At 42.1% G+C, this 14,463-nt stretch overlaps 1 protein-coding gene across 1 annotated transcript in view; it reads right to left on the reverse strand.

The window, feature by feature from the left end:
* col27a1b (collagen, type XXVII, alpha 1b) overlaps window positions 1–14,463 on the reverse strand; it is a 191,350-nt gene that overhangs the window by 97,635 nt on the left and 79,252 nt on the right. Inside the window, exon 8 of the mRNA XM_084308104.1 lies at window positions 2,023–2,067. Within this exon, the coding sequence (XP_084164230.1) occupies window positions 2,023–2,067 (45 nt within the window). The remainder of the gene's footprint in view (window positions 1–2,022; window positions 2,068–14,463) is intronic.

Here is a 14,463-nt window from a genome sequence, read left to right on the forward strand (position 1 = left end):
GAGAGAGCGAGAGAGAGAGAGAGAGAGAGAGAGGAGAGAGAGAGAGAGAGAGAGAGAGAGAGAAAGACAGAGAGAGAGAGACAGAGAGAGACAGAGAGAGACAGAGAGAAAGAGAGAGAGAGACAGACATAGAGAGAGACATAGAGAGAGACATAGAGAGAGACATAGAGAGAGAGAGAGACAAACAGACATAGAGAGAGAGAAGGAAAGAGGGATAAGGGAAACAGGTCCTTTACTGTCTCTGGCTCCTGAATGAACACAAACAACACTCTGAATTTTGATCCATAATAATGTTCAATAATGATCCAACAATACAGCGTTTCTATAGTAGGTGGGCCTCTCTCACGCACTGACCACTTCACATAGTGTCTGACTACTGTACGCTCGCCTTTGCTTTAATATGTCTGTGCTCATCAACGCACCACAATCTACATGAGTCACCTCTCCCATTGTGTGGAAGCAATTCAAATGGGTCCCTTTACTAGTGTTTACTTCTAAATGTATGGGAAGAATAAAATGTGGTTGCTTAATGATGGTATGTAAGAAATTATAGTGTGTTTGCATAATGAAATCCTACCGCAGTAATTATATGTTTATGTTTTTTCAGTTTACTGGGGAGGCCAAACATTAATGTCATCATATGAGATCGCTTTTTAAGAGCAACAGAGAACCAGTATCTTAAAGCAGACATAGTGGTGGTCGCAGTAACAGTAGGAGCAGTTGTAGTAGAATAGTAGTAGTAGTAGTCAAAGCAGTAGTGGTAAAGGTAGTAGTAGGATTAGTAGGATTTAGTAGTAGTAATATAGGCGCAGTAATAAAGGTAGCAGTAGTAAAAAGTAACAGTAGCAAATAGTAGCTGTAGTAGTAGTAGTAACAGTAGTAGTAATAGTAGTAGTGGTAGTAGTGGTAGTAGTAGTAGTAGTAGTAGTAGTAGTAGTAGTAGTAGTAGTAGTAGTAGTAGTGGTAGTAGTGGTAGTAGTAGTAGTAGTAGTAGTAGTAGTAGTAGTAGTGGTAGTAGTAGTAGTAGTAGTAGTGGTAGTAGTAGTAGTAGTAGTAGTAGTAGTAGTAGTAGTAGTAGTGTTGTAGTAGTAGTATTAGCAGTAGTAGTAGTAGTAGTAGTAGTAGTAGTAGTAGTAGTAGTAGTAGTAGTAGTAGTAGTAGTAGTAGTAGTAGTAGTAGTAGTAGTAGTAGTAGTAGTAGTAGTAGTAGTAGTGGTAGTAGTAATAGTAGTAGTAGAAGTAGAAGTACAGTAGTACTAGTAGTGACAAAATTATTGCCAATATTAGTGGCTGTTGCAATGTCTGCAACAAACTAGCTGTATGGTTTAGTTATTTTCATGCGGTCAGGAATGCAACTTCACTAGACAGACGAGGGGCTCTCCCCCATGTTGTGACACAACACATTCTTCCCAGTGATAGTGTGCCGTATTCATACTAGGGAGGAATCTGAGAGAGGAGTGACCTAGAGAGTGTCCAGACTATTTGGCCCACTTGTACCCTTGCCAAAAAATCCCTCTCCTCCCGCCCAGATTCCCTTCCCCCCCGAGCGGTAATGTTCTCATGTGGAGAGAGAGAGACTCTCCTCCTCCATCTATTGCAACTCTACGCATTCAGGCTTTACCGTCTTTATGTCTCTTTGTCTCCCCCCCCCCCCCCCCGTTGAATATTTAGGGAGCTATCTCTTTTGACAGCGGAGACGTAGCTCTTTGCTTCGTTGGGTAAACATAGTGTTGGATACAGCACAGTGTGACCAGATGTTTTAACGTAGTGGGATTAGTCAGCAGTGTCAAACAGAAACAGAAGAGGGATGGTGTTACAGAAAACCACAGAGAACTGGCCAATCCTTTTTCTTTCCTTATATTGTTTTTTTTTCTTTGTTTAGTTTTATTTTAATTGCGGTGGCAGCTGATGGTTCAACCCTGATAAAGACATCGTGGAAAGAGATGATAATTGACTTTTCATTTAGGGCATGTCGAGAGAAATATCACAGAGGAGAGATGAAGGCAGAGGAGGAAGTACTCACAGGTTCTCCTGGGAGACCGGAGGGACCCGCATGACCTTTATGTCCCTGTTAACAGAACAGAAGAGCAATAAAGTTAGAACATTTCAGTATGCCATGCAACCATGTCGTACTAGCAATACAAGTGCATTGACTTATATTCTGTTCAATAAATCAGGGGATGATGGTGGAATATAAAAGTATTCATCGGCAGAGGGCGGTTATGTACTTCCTGAATGGAACATATGTGAGGTCAGCGATCAAACTTAATCTGATTCCTCCTGACAGAGACTTTATCATCCTGAGGTTGAAGAGCAACTCTTAGGCAATAACTTGTCTTGTGTTGACACCACAGGGGAACGGAAATCCTGTTGAAGGATTTTCCAGATGCCTAACAGAGGACGTTCTTGACTCATTACCTTGTTAAGAAATATATAATAATAAATAAACACAAACAATACAATTGGTTGTTTAAGAAGCTATGGGTGATTTGGTTTAAAAGAGCAGAGAACCAGCTGTATTGTGTCAGAAATCCTTGTTAACCCTGGAGATGATTTTTTTTTCACTTATTCTACAAACTATTTACTTTGGGTTTGTTTTAGTAGCATAGTATCACACTTTCCAGACAGCTTGGCTATGATTTTGTACATTGTCTGTGACCAAAAAATCCATATTGAAGGATATATTTAAACTGTAATACTGTAAATATGCAAATAAACCAACATAGTGTCCAAGGGGGACAACAATGTCTAATCAGTATGCTGTGTCCATAGTCTCAACAGAGCATGCCAGCAAAACGTGTATCATAATCAGTTCAGGATCATAAAGGTCTCTATTGCCAAGTAGTAGACACATACAAGGAATTGATTTGGTCGTTTTCGGTGTGACATTAACGGACAGACAATAACGGACAGATAAGAAATAAAAAGGTGGAATAAAATAAAATGAAATAGGAACTAAATTAAGATAGAAGCACAATAGAATAGAATAGAATTATGAAATAAAAATAGGCCAGGGCTATAAAACTGTAAAATAAAGAGGTGGAATACAATAAAATGGGATATAAACTCAAGTAAATAGAAGCACAATATAATATAGTATAATTATAAGTAAAGATACAAGTAAAAATAGGCGCGGGCTGTACAACTGTGCACGATGTGGTCAAGTATATAGACTAGTTAGAATAAAAATAACAATACAAGATACAAGATACAAGAGTTTTATTTGTCACGGCATACAGGTATACAGTGAAATGCGGGGGGTCTCGCCCGCAACGATATGCATAATACAAGTAATAATATAATATAAGAGTCCAACCAATAGAGCGACATAGTGCAATAAACAAGTAAACAAAGTAGGCATATCGGTATCTGTACAGTTATTGGCTCACTGCAGAGGGGAAGAAACTGTTCTTGTGGGGTGAGGTTTTGGCCCTGATGGACCGCAGCCTCCTGCCAGAGGGGAGTGACTCAAACAGATTGTGGCCGGGGTGGTTGGGGTCGGCCACAATCTTACCTGCACGCTTCAGGGTTCTGGAGGCGTACAGGTCCTGGAGAGATGGCAGATTGTGGCTGATCACCTTCTCAGCAGAGTGGATGACACGCTGCAGCCTGCCATTGTCCTTGGCAGTGGCTGCAGTGTACCATACTGTGATGGAGGAGGTAAGGATGGACTCGATGATGGCTATGTAAAAGTGCACCATCATCGTCTTTGGCAGGTTGAATTTCTTCAGCTGCCGCAGGAAGAACATCCTCTGCTGTGCTTTCTTGATGAGGGAGCTGATGTTCAGCTCCCACTTGAGGTCATGAGAGATGATAGTCCTCAAAAAGCGGAAGGACTCCCCAGTGTCCACTGGGGAGTCAAACAGGGTGATGGGGTTGAGTGGGGCTGAGGTCTTTCTGTAGTCCACAACTGTCTCCAGTGTCTTAAGAGCGTTGAGCTCCAGATTGTTCTGGCTGCACCAGGTCACCAGATGGTCAATCCCCCACCTGTAGGCGGACTCATCCCCACCAGAGATGAGTCCAATGAGGGTGGTGTCGCCCGCAAACTTCAGGAGCTTGACGGACTGGTGACTGGAGGTGCAGCTGTTGGTATGCAAGGAGAAGAGAAGAGGGGAAAGAACACAGCCTTGGGGGGAACCCGTGCTGATGGTCCGGGAGTCTGAGGTGTGGTTTCCCAGTCTCACATGCTGCTTCCTGTCAGACAGGAAGTCTGTGATCCAGGGCATGCTCAGCTGGGAGAGCTTGTCCTGTAGCAGGGCCATGATGATTGTATTGAAGGCAGAGCTGAAATCCACAAACAGGATCCTGACGTAGGTTCCTGCGGAGTCCAGGTGCTGGAAGACAAAGTGGAGTGCCATGTTGACAGCATCGTCTACAGACCTGTTGGCTCCGTAGGCGAACTGCAGGGGGTCCAGGAGAGGGTCTGTTATTGATTTGAGGTGTGTAAGCACAAGGCGCTCAAAAGACTTCATCACCACAGAGGTCAGGGCGACAGGTCTGTAGTCATTTAGTCCACTAGGCCTTGGCTTTTTGGGGACAGGGATTATGGTAGATGTTTTAAAGCAGGCTGGCACGCGGCATGTCTCCAGTGAGGTGTTGAACACCGGAGACCGCTGGTCGACACAGTGATTCAGGGTGGATGGAGAAACAGAGTCTGGTCCTGCTGCTTTGCAGGGTTTCTTTTTTTTTATCCACTTTTTATCCTCTTTTTCTATTTTTCTCCCATCCCAATTCCACTGTGCCAATTCACCCTGTCTTGAACGCTGCTCGCATATGCCCCCCATTGGCCGGTTGTAGGGAGGATAGAAGCCTTGCATCACGTGTCCCCTCCAGTACATGAGGAGGCAGCCTGTCACATCTTTTCACCTGCCAGCGCGGACTCTCATTGGCGAGGTGTAACGTGTGGGAGGCTCACACTATCCCCGCCATTTCCTGTCTCTGTTGTGCAGGCGTCCCCCAACCGACCTGTAGGAGTCGCTGTCCACAACGTCCAGATTACCACCGATCGACTTCCACCCGCTGACTCTGCCAATTGAGTTAGTATGACGGCTGGCTATCAAGGCTCCTGTCAGCGCCTACCAAGCTTTTGCCCCAAGTCGAGGGCCACATTGGACAGCAAGCTACAGGCATCCTCCTTTGGTCTCGCTTTTCTGCCCGGATGCTGTTTGGCACCCGGAGAGAAAGCCAAAACCCTAACAGTGGCTTCACCAACAGCTTGCCAAGCTGGCTGGCAGGTCTTTTGCTTGTGCGGCTCAGAGTGCAACTGCTGCCAACGACGTTGCACTGCTCTCTGCTTAACGGTCCGCTTTCCTGGCAGCAGGAAAAAAGATGCTCAACCGTGAGGAGGACATGGAAAATCTGGCACCTTTCATCAAGGGCTCCTCGCTGGTGTGATCCCAGGCCTGGGAAACACAGCACCGCTCCTACTGCAGTTGTGTCCACCACCCCTACAGCAGTTGGTGGTGAAATAGATTCAGGAGGCTGTGAAGTTACACTGTTTGAGGGAGTATGCTACTACACAGCCTTGAAACAAACACTTCTGTTTAGAACGACAAACTAATAGCATTGCTTGTTGCCGCATTTGAATGTTAACAATCTGTGTTCCTGAGATTCCATCCACTATTCAACCTATTTGTGCCGGGGTGTAATATTCATTTTTGGAACATTTTGTTGGCATTTTCATTTTGCAATTGACATTTCACGTCACTGTTCTTTTGTTCTAGTCCAGATGTGTACGCTCAAGGTAAGATGCTTGTGGCTTGTATTTATTCTGAGCAATCAGCGTTTTTGGGATAGCTGTATGTTAGCGTGTTATTTAACCTTTAACCATAAGGCTCTATAACGTTGCATCAACCGGTGGGATGTTCAGTGGCACTGATTGCATTGATAAGCTCTAATGTTATAGCTAATGTAGGATCAACATAGTGTAGTCAGCTGCCGCTTCTTGGTGCTGTGGCATTCGTCATAACCTTTGGCTATAATAACTTCACACAAGGCCCAAACAAAAGAATGGCTAAATGCAATGTCTGCAGTTCAAATAAAGGCTGCTGGACTATTATGTTAACGATAACGTTAGGTCAGTCACTAATGTGAAAGTTAATGTTAGCGCATATGGATGGTTAGCAAACATGTTTAGCTCGGCATCAGTTATCTAACGTTAGCGTGCTACTAGCTTTGTAGTTAACTTGATTGATTGATTGAAAACTTTATTAACTCATTGACTGCCACGCTGTTTTCCCATCTTTACTCCCTGGCGCCAGCGTTATTGACCATTTGCACGATGTTTGCGAACCCATCGTATATTCTATATTATAGCTATGGAGACAATAGTATGGCTCATTTGACAGGCACTATTTATAGTCCAACATTGACAAACCAGTTAATTTCTACATATTTTCGTTTGTGCTAAACATCACCCTGTTTCAAAATAATCCAGTCTCGTTTTCTAGATAGTGAGATATGACGTGTTATATGCAAATGCGAAAATCGTTCGGGTTGCTCGCCTGAAACCTATATTATTTCCAAATCAAAAGGTATATACCATATATAGATGTTTCTTCACAAAATCATCAAGGGGGGAGGAAGGGTCGTTTTACGAAGCTGCGATCGTTACCAAAAGCATGTTTTAGGTTCGGTAAAATAGACCTAAAATAGACCTTAGTCAGAAGGTACTCCAAAATGAAGAATCCCAGTAGTTCCATCGCGATCGCCATTACTTGTGAGCATTGGGCCTGGCTATAATACAAAAAACAATAGGTTTCAGGCGAGCAAATCGGTCGACGGGTGGCTGTGTGCCGATTCACTTTTAGGGGGAAGGGATTCCTGCAGCCGGAGGTACAGAGGCACTGAAAGACAACTGAGAGACCCAGTTCAAAAGGTAGGCGATACTGCCACCTGTCGGGATTCGATCGTCATTGCAATTATAACATAGGCAGCGGTGCCAGGGAGACCACAGGCAGGTCCGCGCAAGTGTTTAGAAAAAACTCGAACTATCGCGGGTTTGGCGCTCAACGGTTGGATTTGAAACCCGAGAAAGTTCGGGTTTGGCGCAGAATGAGTTAACAGATTGCAGAATGGGTACAATACAGTATGGCGCAATACAAACACTTGTTAAGAGGATGCAGAGCAGAAAAAGGCTTTCGTCTTGTTTACACCAGGGTCCCCCATTTTCAATTCATCAAGACATTTATGACATACAGATATACAGTACTGTTTCATCAATCTGTTTCATTGATTCGTTTTTTGTTGAAAACTATGACTATGAAAATGGTCAGGTAATCATCAACGTTCTGCTGCCACCATCTGCTGGCTAATGCTAAACTGAGAGAAAGACAATGTTAATTATTAATGTCGGCTACAGAAAGGTTACAGATTTATTGTTGACCACGTAATGTTACTGGCTTATTAGGTTACATTACACTGGGTTTGAGAGGCGAGAGAGACGTGTTAATTTACAGTAGACTAGATTATAAACTTTAGTCATTAGTTGGAGACCCAGTGTAATTATACAATACGGTTGAACTCTAACAGTTATTATTGCCTGCCTAATAATGTTAGCAATATTTTCCTGTTAATCTATATAAATCTTTTAGCCAACCAAAAAAATAAAAAGAAGATTGATAGAGCCTGATAGAACGCTCATTACAACCATAAGACACTTGAGTCTTGACTTGGACTTGCCCCTCAAAGACTTGGGACTTGACTTTGCAAATAATTACTAGTTCAGTTCAGTTCTGTTTTTTTTATTTCAGGCTTTGGACACATAACAACGGTCATTCCATAAATCGCCAAAGTTTTACCAGCTGCTATTGCAGCATTGTCCAATTGTCCGAAAAGGGCTAGGGAGAAGCACTAGGCTTGTCGGGCCCTACCCCTGAAACATTAAGTTTTTTTTTTTTTCATACATAGTACATACATATAGTACACATTACAGTACACACATATAGTACACATTACAGTATAGTATACCTGCAGTATATAATAGTATATATAATAGTATATAGTACATAACATAATAGTGTATACAGCACATATATAATGTGATATGAGATATATAGTACATGATATATACAATATAATATAGTACCATAATATAATAGTATATACTGCAAATATAGTTCAATATAATATACAAATTAATTATAATATGATTATATAATGTAATATGATATAACGTACAATACAGTATCATACTTTTATTTTTTTTATTAACACTTTGAGTGCCACTCACGAGATATCTCGGGTTTTTAATAGTGACGTTGAATGCCACTCACGAGATTTCTCGGATTTTTTTTTTTTAGCGATCTGAAAAATTATTGCATCACCCGAGCCTACCCGAGTATAGCCGAGCGGCGCCGGCGATCACTGTGGAAAAAAGCGCCCCCTGTCGTCTCCCAGATGACATAAGTGATTTTGGAATGGACTCAATGAAAATGAATGGGGAAAAAAATCCGGTACTCCACATTTTCCAGTCCACTGATCCAGCCGGGGTTACCACAGTTCATTCTGGAACCTCAGATCCCCGCTGATCATGGAGTTCTACAGTATCGCGTTGGATCCATACACGTATAGATTTTTTCGAATGGTGATCAGGAATTGGAATATACCAGTTGGATACCATCTGATGTCAGGTAAGGACTCTATGTTATCAGTGTTAGGATAATCAGAGTACGTTTGATGAAGATATAGGCTGTTTTGTGAAATGTCTTCTTTCGGTTTCCGAAAGTGTATAATGTCCACTGTCCCACAGTCCCAGACTGTTGTTGTCGATGTATATCCACTGTCCAGAGTGACTGCATCACAACACAACAGCATCGAGTAACTAACTAACTAACTTCCTAAACAGAAACTGGCGTCGGCCAATCAGAGAGAGCGTCTCCGAGAAATGCGGCTACGGAAAATACTGGCGTCGGCCAATCAGAGAGCGTCTCCGAGAAATGCGGCTACGGAAAGTCTCGACGCTGCTTGCTTAGATGATAATAGATCGCTTGGAAAAGCGCCCGGCTTCCATCATAATACATCATATTTCAACGCACAGCGCGTTACGCACTGATTGGCTGCGACGGATACAAAGTCCGAGAGGAAATCAACGAGGCGATTATCCGTGCGCGGCCGTAATGTGCTTGCGTGCACGTATAATATTGATCATCTAGCGTTTATTTGAAAACGATTCATAAAAAGGCAGACGAATATCAACGTTGTGGAATATTCCACTAAAAGACGATTTTCATAGAATGCTCCAGAATGAGCTGTTTTTTATATCAAAACGGGGGCTTTTCTAACTGCTCTCAAACGGAAATGAAGCGATAAAAAACCAATCTGCCTTGACAACACTGACTGGAAAATGATTCTTTGATAAGCGACGGGCAGATTAGACACATAGCCATAATTTAAAACATAGATTAGGCGATATTAACGTTAACATTGGCGCCGATGGTGGCATTCAAGCACTAAGTCGTGCGCCCCCTGGTGGCACTGAAAGTGTTAACCAGGGAGGGCGGCGCTCTAGCGCCCCTATCGGCCAGCCGCCACTGACACAACCCCTCTGAAGCCATATTTGACCATTTTCCTTATAAGGATTTTGTGATCTATTGTGTCAAAGGCCTTCTTTAAGTCTACAAAGACTCCAACTGTGTACAACTTTGTATCTATGTTTGTTATTATTTCTTCAGTTAATTCAATCAATGCCATTGAGGGAGATCTGTTGGCTCTAAACCCGTATTGGTTCTCAGTTAGTAAGTTATTATTTTCTACAAAGTGATCCAACCTGTCCACAAATAATTTCTCCAGTACTTTTGAGAACTGTGAGAGCAAGGAAATTGGTCTGTAGTTTGTGAAGTGTTGTTTATTGCGTGCTTTGTAGACTGGGATGACCTTTGCCTTTTTCATTTTATTTGGGAATACATTAATTCATTATTGCAACGAGGGACATTCGGTGGGACATTGAATTAAAGATATAATAAGACAAAAAATAATAACCAATAAAATTAACAGTAAACATATAAAGCAAATTCTCCATGAACAAATAAATAAACATTCATGTCTGAAAAGAAGTAGGAAGAAGTATAAAGGTATAACCAATGTTCTATAACTTAAATAATGAACTTCATGTTTATCATATATACACATAAATCATTATTGTCATGTTCATCATATACTACTTAAATATTTACCTTAGTATTAGTTGGAGAACATTGCACTGTGGCGCACATGTCGGTATGTACGCAGGCAGCTTCACAGCAGTGATATACTATTCAGATCAGCTCAGTGAACCTTTGTGATTTGTGTATGTGAGTGATGCACAGCTATCAGAATCCTTTATTATATCCCTTTCCCCCATAGCCTTCTTATAATTGCATAATCCAAAATGATGAATACCTTGAGAATAGTCACAATCTAACAGATATTCGTCATAGAAATTCCAATGACATATCGTGCCGCCTTGTGGAGATTTGCCCTCCACTGAGCACACCTTTCTAGTTTATCATGTTTTTGACTTTGTCAATAAACAAAAAAGAAAGCATTCGATCCAACGCAGTTGCAACTTCCAGGAAAGAGCATATTCCTATCGACAACTAAGCCATACCTCCCCCTCTCTGCCCCTGAGGTAACAGTCACACCCAAATGCCAATACAGTTTGGTTGTTTCTTGCCCACAGCATTCTCAGTGTAGGTAGAGCTGCCCATATCACCAGAGTCACAGCGCAGCTCCTGTCCTTGGAGTGATGCTGGATTGCACTCTGTCTTGGTCTCAGCATATTAATTATATTGTTTTAAAAATGGGAAGAGCAATTGGTATTTCCAGAAAATGTGCTTCTTTTGTTGCCCGTCCCCTTTTATGTCAGATAGTGCAAAGTTTAGTTTTATGTCATCTTGACTATTGCTCTGCGATGTGGTCATCTGCTGCCAGTGGTGACCTCAGGAAGCTCCAGGTGGTCCAGAACAGGGCAGCACGGTTGGTACTGGGCTCCTCACTAAGGTCTAATGTGAGCCGTATGCATGCCCGCCTCTCTTGGCTTAACGTTGAAAATAGATTGTCTTTTAATATACTTGTGCTGTTCAAGTTGGTCATGAGCAGTAAGACTCCTGTTTTTATACATAATCAGATTATTTTTAGTAATACTGTGCACGAGCATTACACTAGAGGTTCCAGTAGTGGGCAGCTTGAATTGCCAGGTCCTAGAACCAGCGCTCTGGGGAGATCTTTTATTTTTAGAGCATTAACTCTGTGGAATGGCCTGCCTCGGAACCTCTGCTGCATTTACAGTAGATTCACTTTTAAAAAGAATCTTAAATTGTTTTTAAATTGTTTTTAACACTGTAAAGTAATTTTTTGTTTTTGTTTTACACTAATGTAATTTTAGCTATATTAATTGTTACAGTAGGTTCATTATGCATTGTGTGTACTGACTTTTAATAATTTTGTTTTTTGCAATAGTGATTGTTTTTGTGTGTTTTTTTGTGTGTGGACCCCAGGAAGACTAGCTGGTTGCTATCGCACCAGCTAATGGGGATCCCTAATAAAATAAAATCAAATCAAATCAAAATCTTGCGGTGCTAGCTAGTTTACAGATGGGCTGGCATTCAGTTCAACCAACATGGTTCTCATGCAGACCACACCCACTGTGGCTGTCTCTTGCCAGTGATCCTCAATCAGATCTGCACTCTTTGTCCTGGCAAGAGTGCTGCGAGCCTTACATTCACACCATAGGGTCGACACACAGTATTCCGTGGAAGTGGTGCTTATCACTGAGGTGTTGGGGATACCAGTGCCCAGAGTGAGGTGGTCCCCCATGGGTTCAGAAGCAGCTCACGGTGGTAGGGACCCACACATCTTCACCCACAAGTTCATAGCTAACCAAATTCTGCACAGTATTGTGAGAAAAGTGTCCCCCATCAGTATGGCTAGAACGCTAACACTGGGGGCCAAAACCCCTTGCAATTTGCAGCTGCAATCAAACCGCACTGTCAGATACAACAGCAACGTCATCCCTGTCGAGATTCAGAGGCTGCTGTCCAAACAAGTAATTTTGCGGCACTTTGCTCTCGTCTGTCGGCTCCGGGCTGCGTTTTCGCCGATCAACCAATACATTGTTGGAAAATTGAATTTGCTGCCGTTCGTCACCCCACTCAACCTATTGCGTGATTCCATTCTCGAGTTACAAGACGAAACATCCGGCGTCATTTGACAAGCCGTGCTGACGAGTGTTTTGACTTGCGTCTGAATTAGGGATGTTCCATATTGGCTTTTTTACCGATACCGATATACCGATATTGTCCAACTCTTAATTTCTGATACCGATATCAACCGATACCGATATATGCAGGGTTTCCCCCCCCAAAAAACCGAATAATTTCAGGTAATTAACATTACATATCTCTTGTCGTGGAATTAACACAATATTATGCATACTTTTGACAATAAAAAAAATCAGAATGTGTTCTTACTTGCTTGCCTGGGTAAATAAAGGTTAAATAAATGAAAAAAAATAATAAGGGGAGCTACCGTAGCTCACCGCATATCTCAGCGTTATTTCTGCGTCGGGGAAAACCGTGCTCGTCACGGATCTGGGGTACACGAGTTCGATTCCCGGACCCGCCGTATTTTCTCAAAGTGTCTTCCCCTGCTCTACATCCCATTTCAACCTGTTTCTGTCGGTCATGCTTGACCAGAAAAAGCGATAAACGCTAAAAAATTAAGTAAAAAAAATAAATAAATAAAAATAAAAAAAATATTATTATTATTATTTCTTTAAACCGAGACCGATAATTTCCGATATCACATTTTAATGCCAATATCGGTAGGCCGATAATATCGGACATCCCTAGTCTGAATTAATGGAAGTGGACGGCCATTTAGTATTTTCACGCTGAATTTCTGCAGCACACACGTTACAAAATCCTTTGTGGAATACTACTTTTCCGTGGGATTTTTTATAAACTTTGGACCTGTACTACTTAAGACCTGTACTACATGTTTTCCAGCTCCTACCTCTCAGCTGGAACTTAAAAACAGGCATCTGGCAACCACTAAACAGACATGTGAGTACCCAAAACTTTTACTTCAGTGTGTTCAAACCTCTGTTACTCTATTTCATTAGCACTCAAAGTGATTTTACTTTATTGTGTAAGAATGTTACCTTTCAAAGGAGACCAGACTCATGCATGTGCTATAAGTATAAATTATAAAAAATCGCAAATAACTTTTTCTTAGTCTGTTTTGTTCATACAGATTACTGAAAAAAAATAAGAGAAATTTAGATCAATCAAGATTTGTTTCCACCCCAATGGTCAACTGCTCTGTAATGTACTTGAAAGTACTGCGTTTTACTTTTGCCTCGAAAGTGCTTGAGTTTACAAAAGGTCCTTTGCACTATATATATACGGTATATATATATATATAATTCCAAAAATTACTGCACGTTGATAAAAAATTGCATTGATCTGTTGGTCTGTGTAGTAGCTAATAAACAGGAGTTTGCTGCTTAAACGTATGTATAATGTATTTTCATTGATTCACTCGTATACCAACATTTTGCTTTTTGCATCAAATATTGATATGCGATTAAAATGTGATTAATTTCGATTAATTAACTATAAAGTCTCGAATTAATTTGATAACATTTTTAATGGAGTCCCACCACATGGTATATACATGGTGCATGGTTTACCGTAAACGCAGACCTAACTGTTGTAAGGAGTAGAACATGACATCTTATTTAGTAGTGTCAATACAGGTACAAGGCCACCCAAAAAAAGGTGGCATGGGACGAGATAACCGGCGAGCTTAACGTGGTGTCAGGAGAGGAGCGCACAGTGGCTTAAGTGAAAAATAAATGGGCTCATGTTAAATCAGAGTCCAAAAAAAGAATCACAAAACACAGGAGAGAGATGCTGGCCACTGGAGGAGACACAGGGTTGTCTGAGGTGTGTCAGCGTGGCTCTCATTGTAGGCCACCTCCTGCTCCGTCTGGGGTTGGTGCATGGGGTCATCATCCAGGGGGCCAGCGCATATCCACAATCTCCTAATAAAACAAGTCTGGGTGTCGCAGATGATTTTAACATTGATGGAGTGGTATTGCTTTCTGTGGAGAGGGTGGCTTGCGTGCAGTCAATTGCGCCGATGGTGTTGGAATCCTCTCTTGACTGTTGTTGTTCAGTATATGGGAATTGGATGTATTTTGTGGCCAGTTATATGATTCCATCCATGACCCGCTAGAGGTCACCGCTGATGGATGGCTGCGATATGCCCACCCCGTCTCCTAGCTCCCTCTGGAATGTCCCAGAGGCTAAAAAGTCCAAGGTGGACAGTTATCGCGGCGGCACGGTGGTGTAGTGGTTAACACTGCCGCCTCACAGCTAGAAGGTCCAGGGTTCGATTCCAGCTTGGGGACCAGGTTTCCGTGTTGCCAGGTACCCAGGTGGGGTCTCCCGGGGCTTTCTGTGTGGAGTTTGCATGTTCTCCC

The sequence above is a fragment of the Notolepis coatsorum genome, assembly GCF_963971535.1.
Source record: "Notolepis coatsorum genome assembly, chromosome: 2".
NCBI lineage: Eukaryota > Metazoa > Chordata > Actinopteri > Aulopiformes > Paralepididae > Notolepis > Notolepis coatsorum.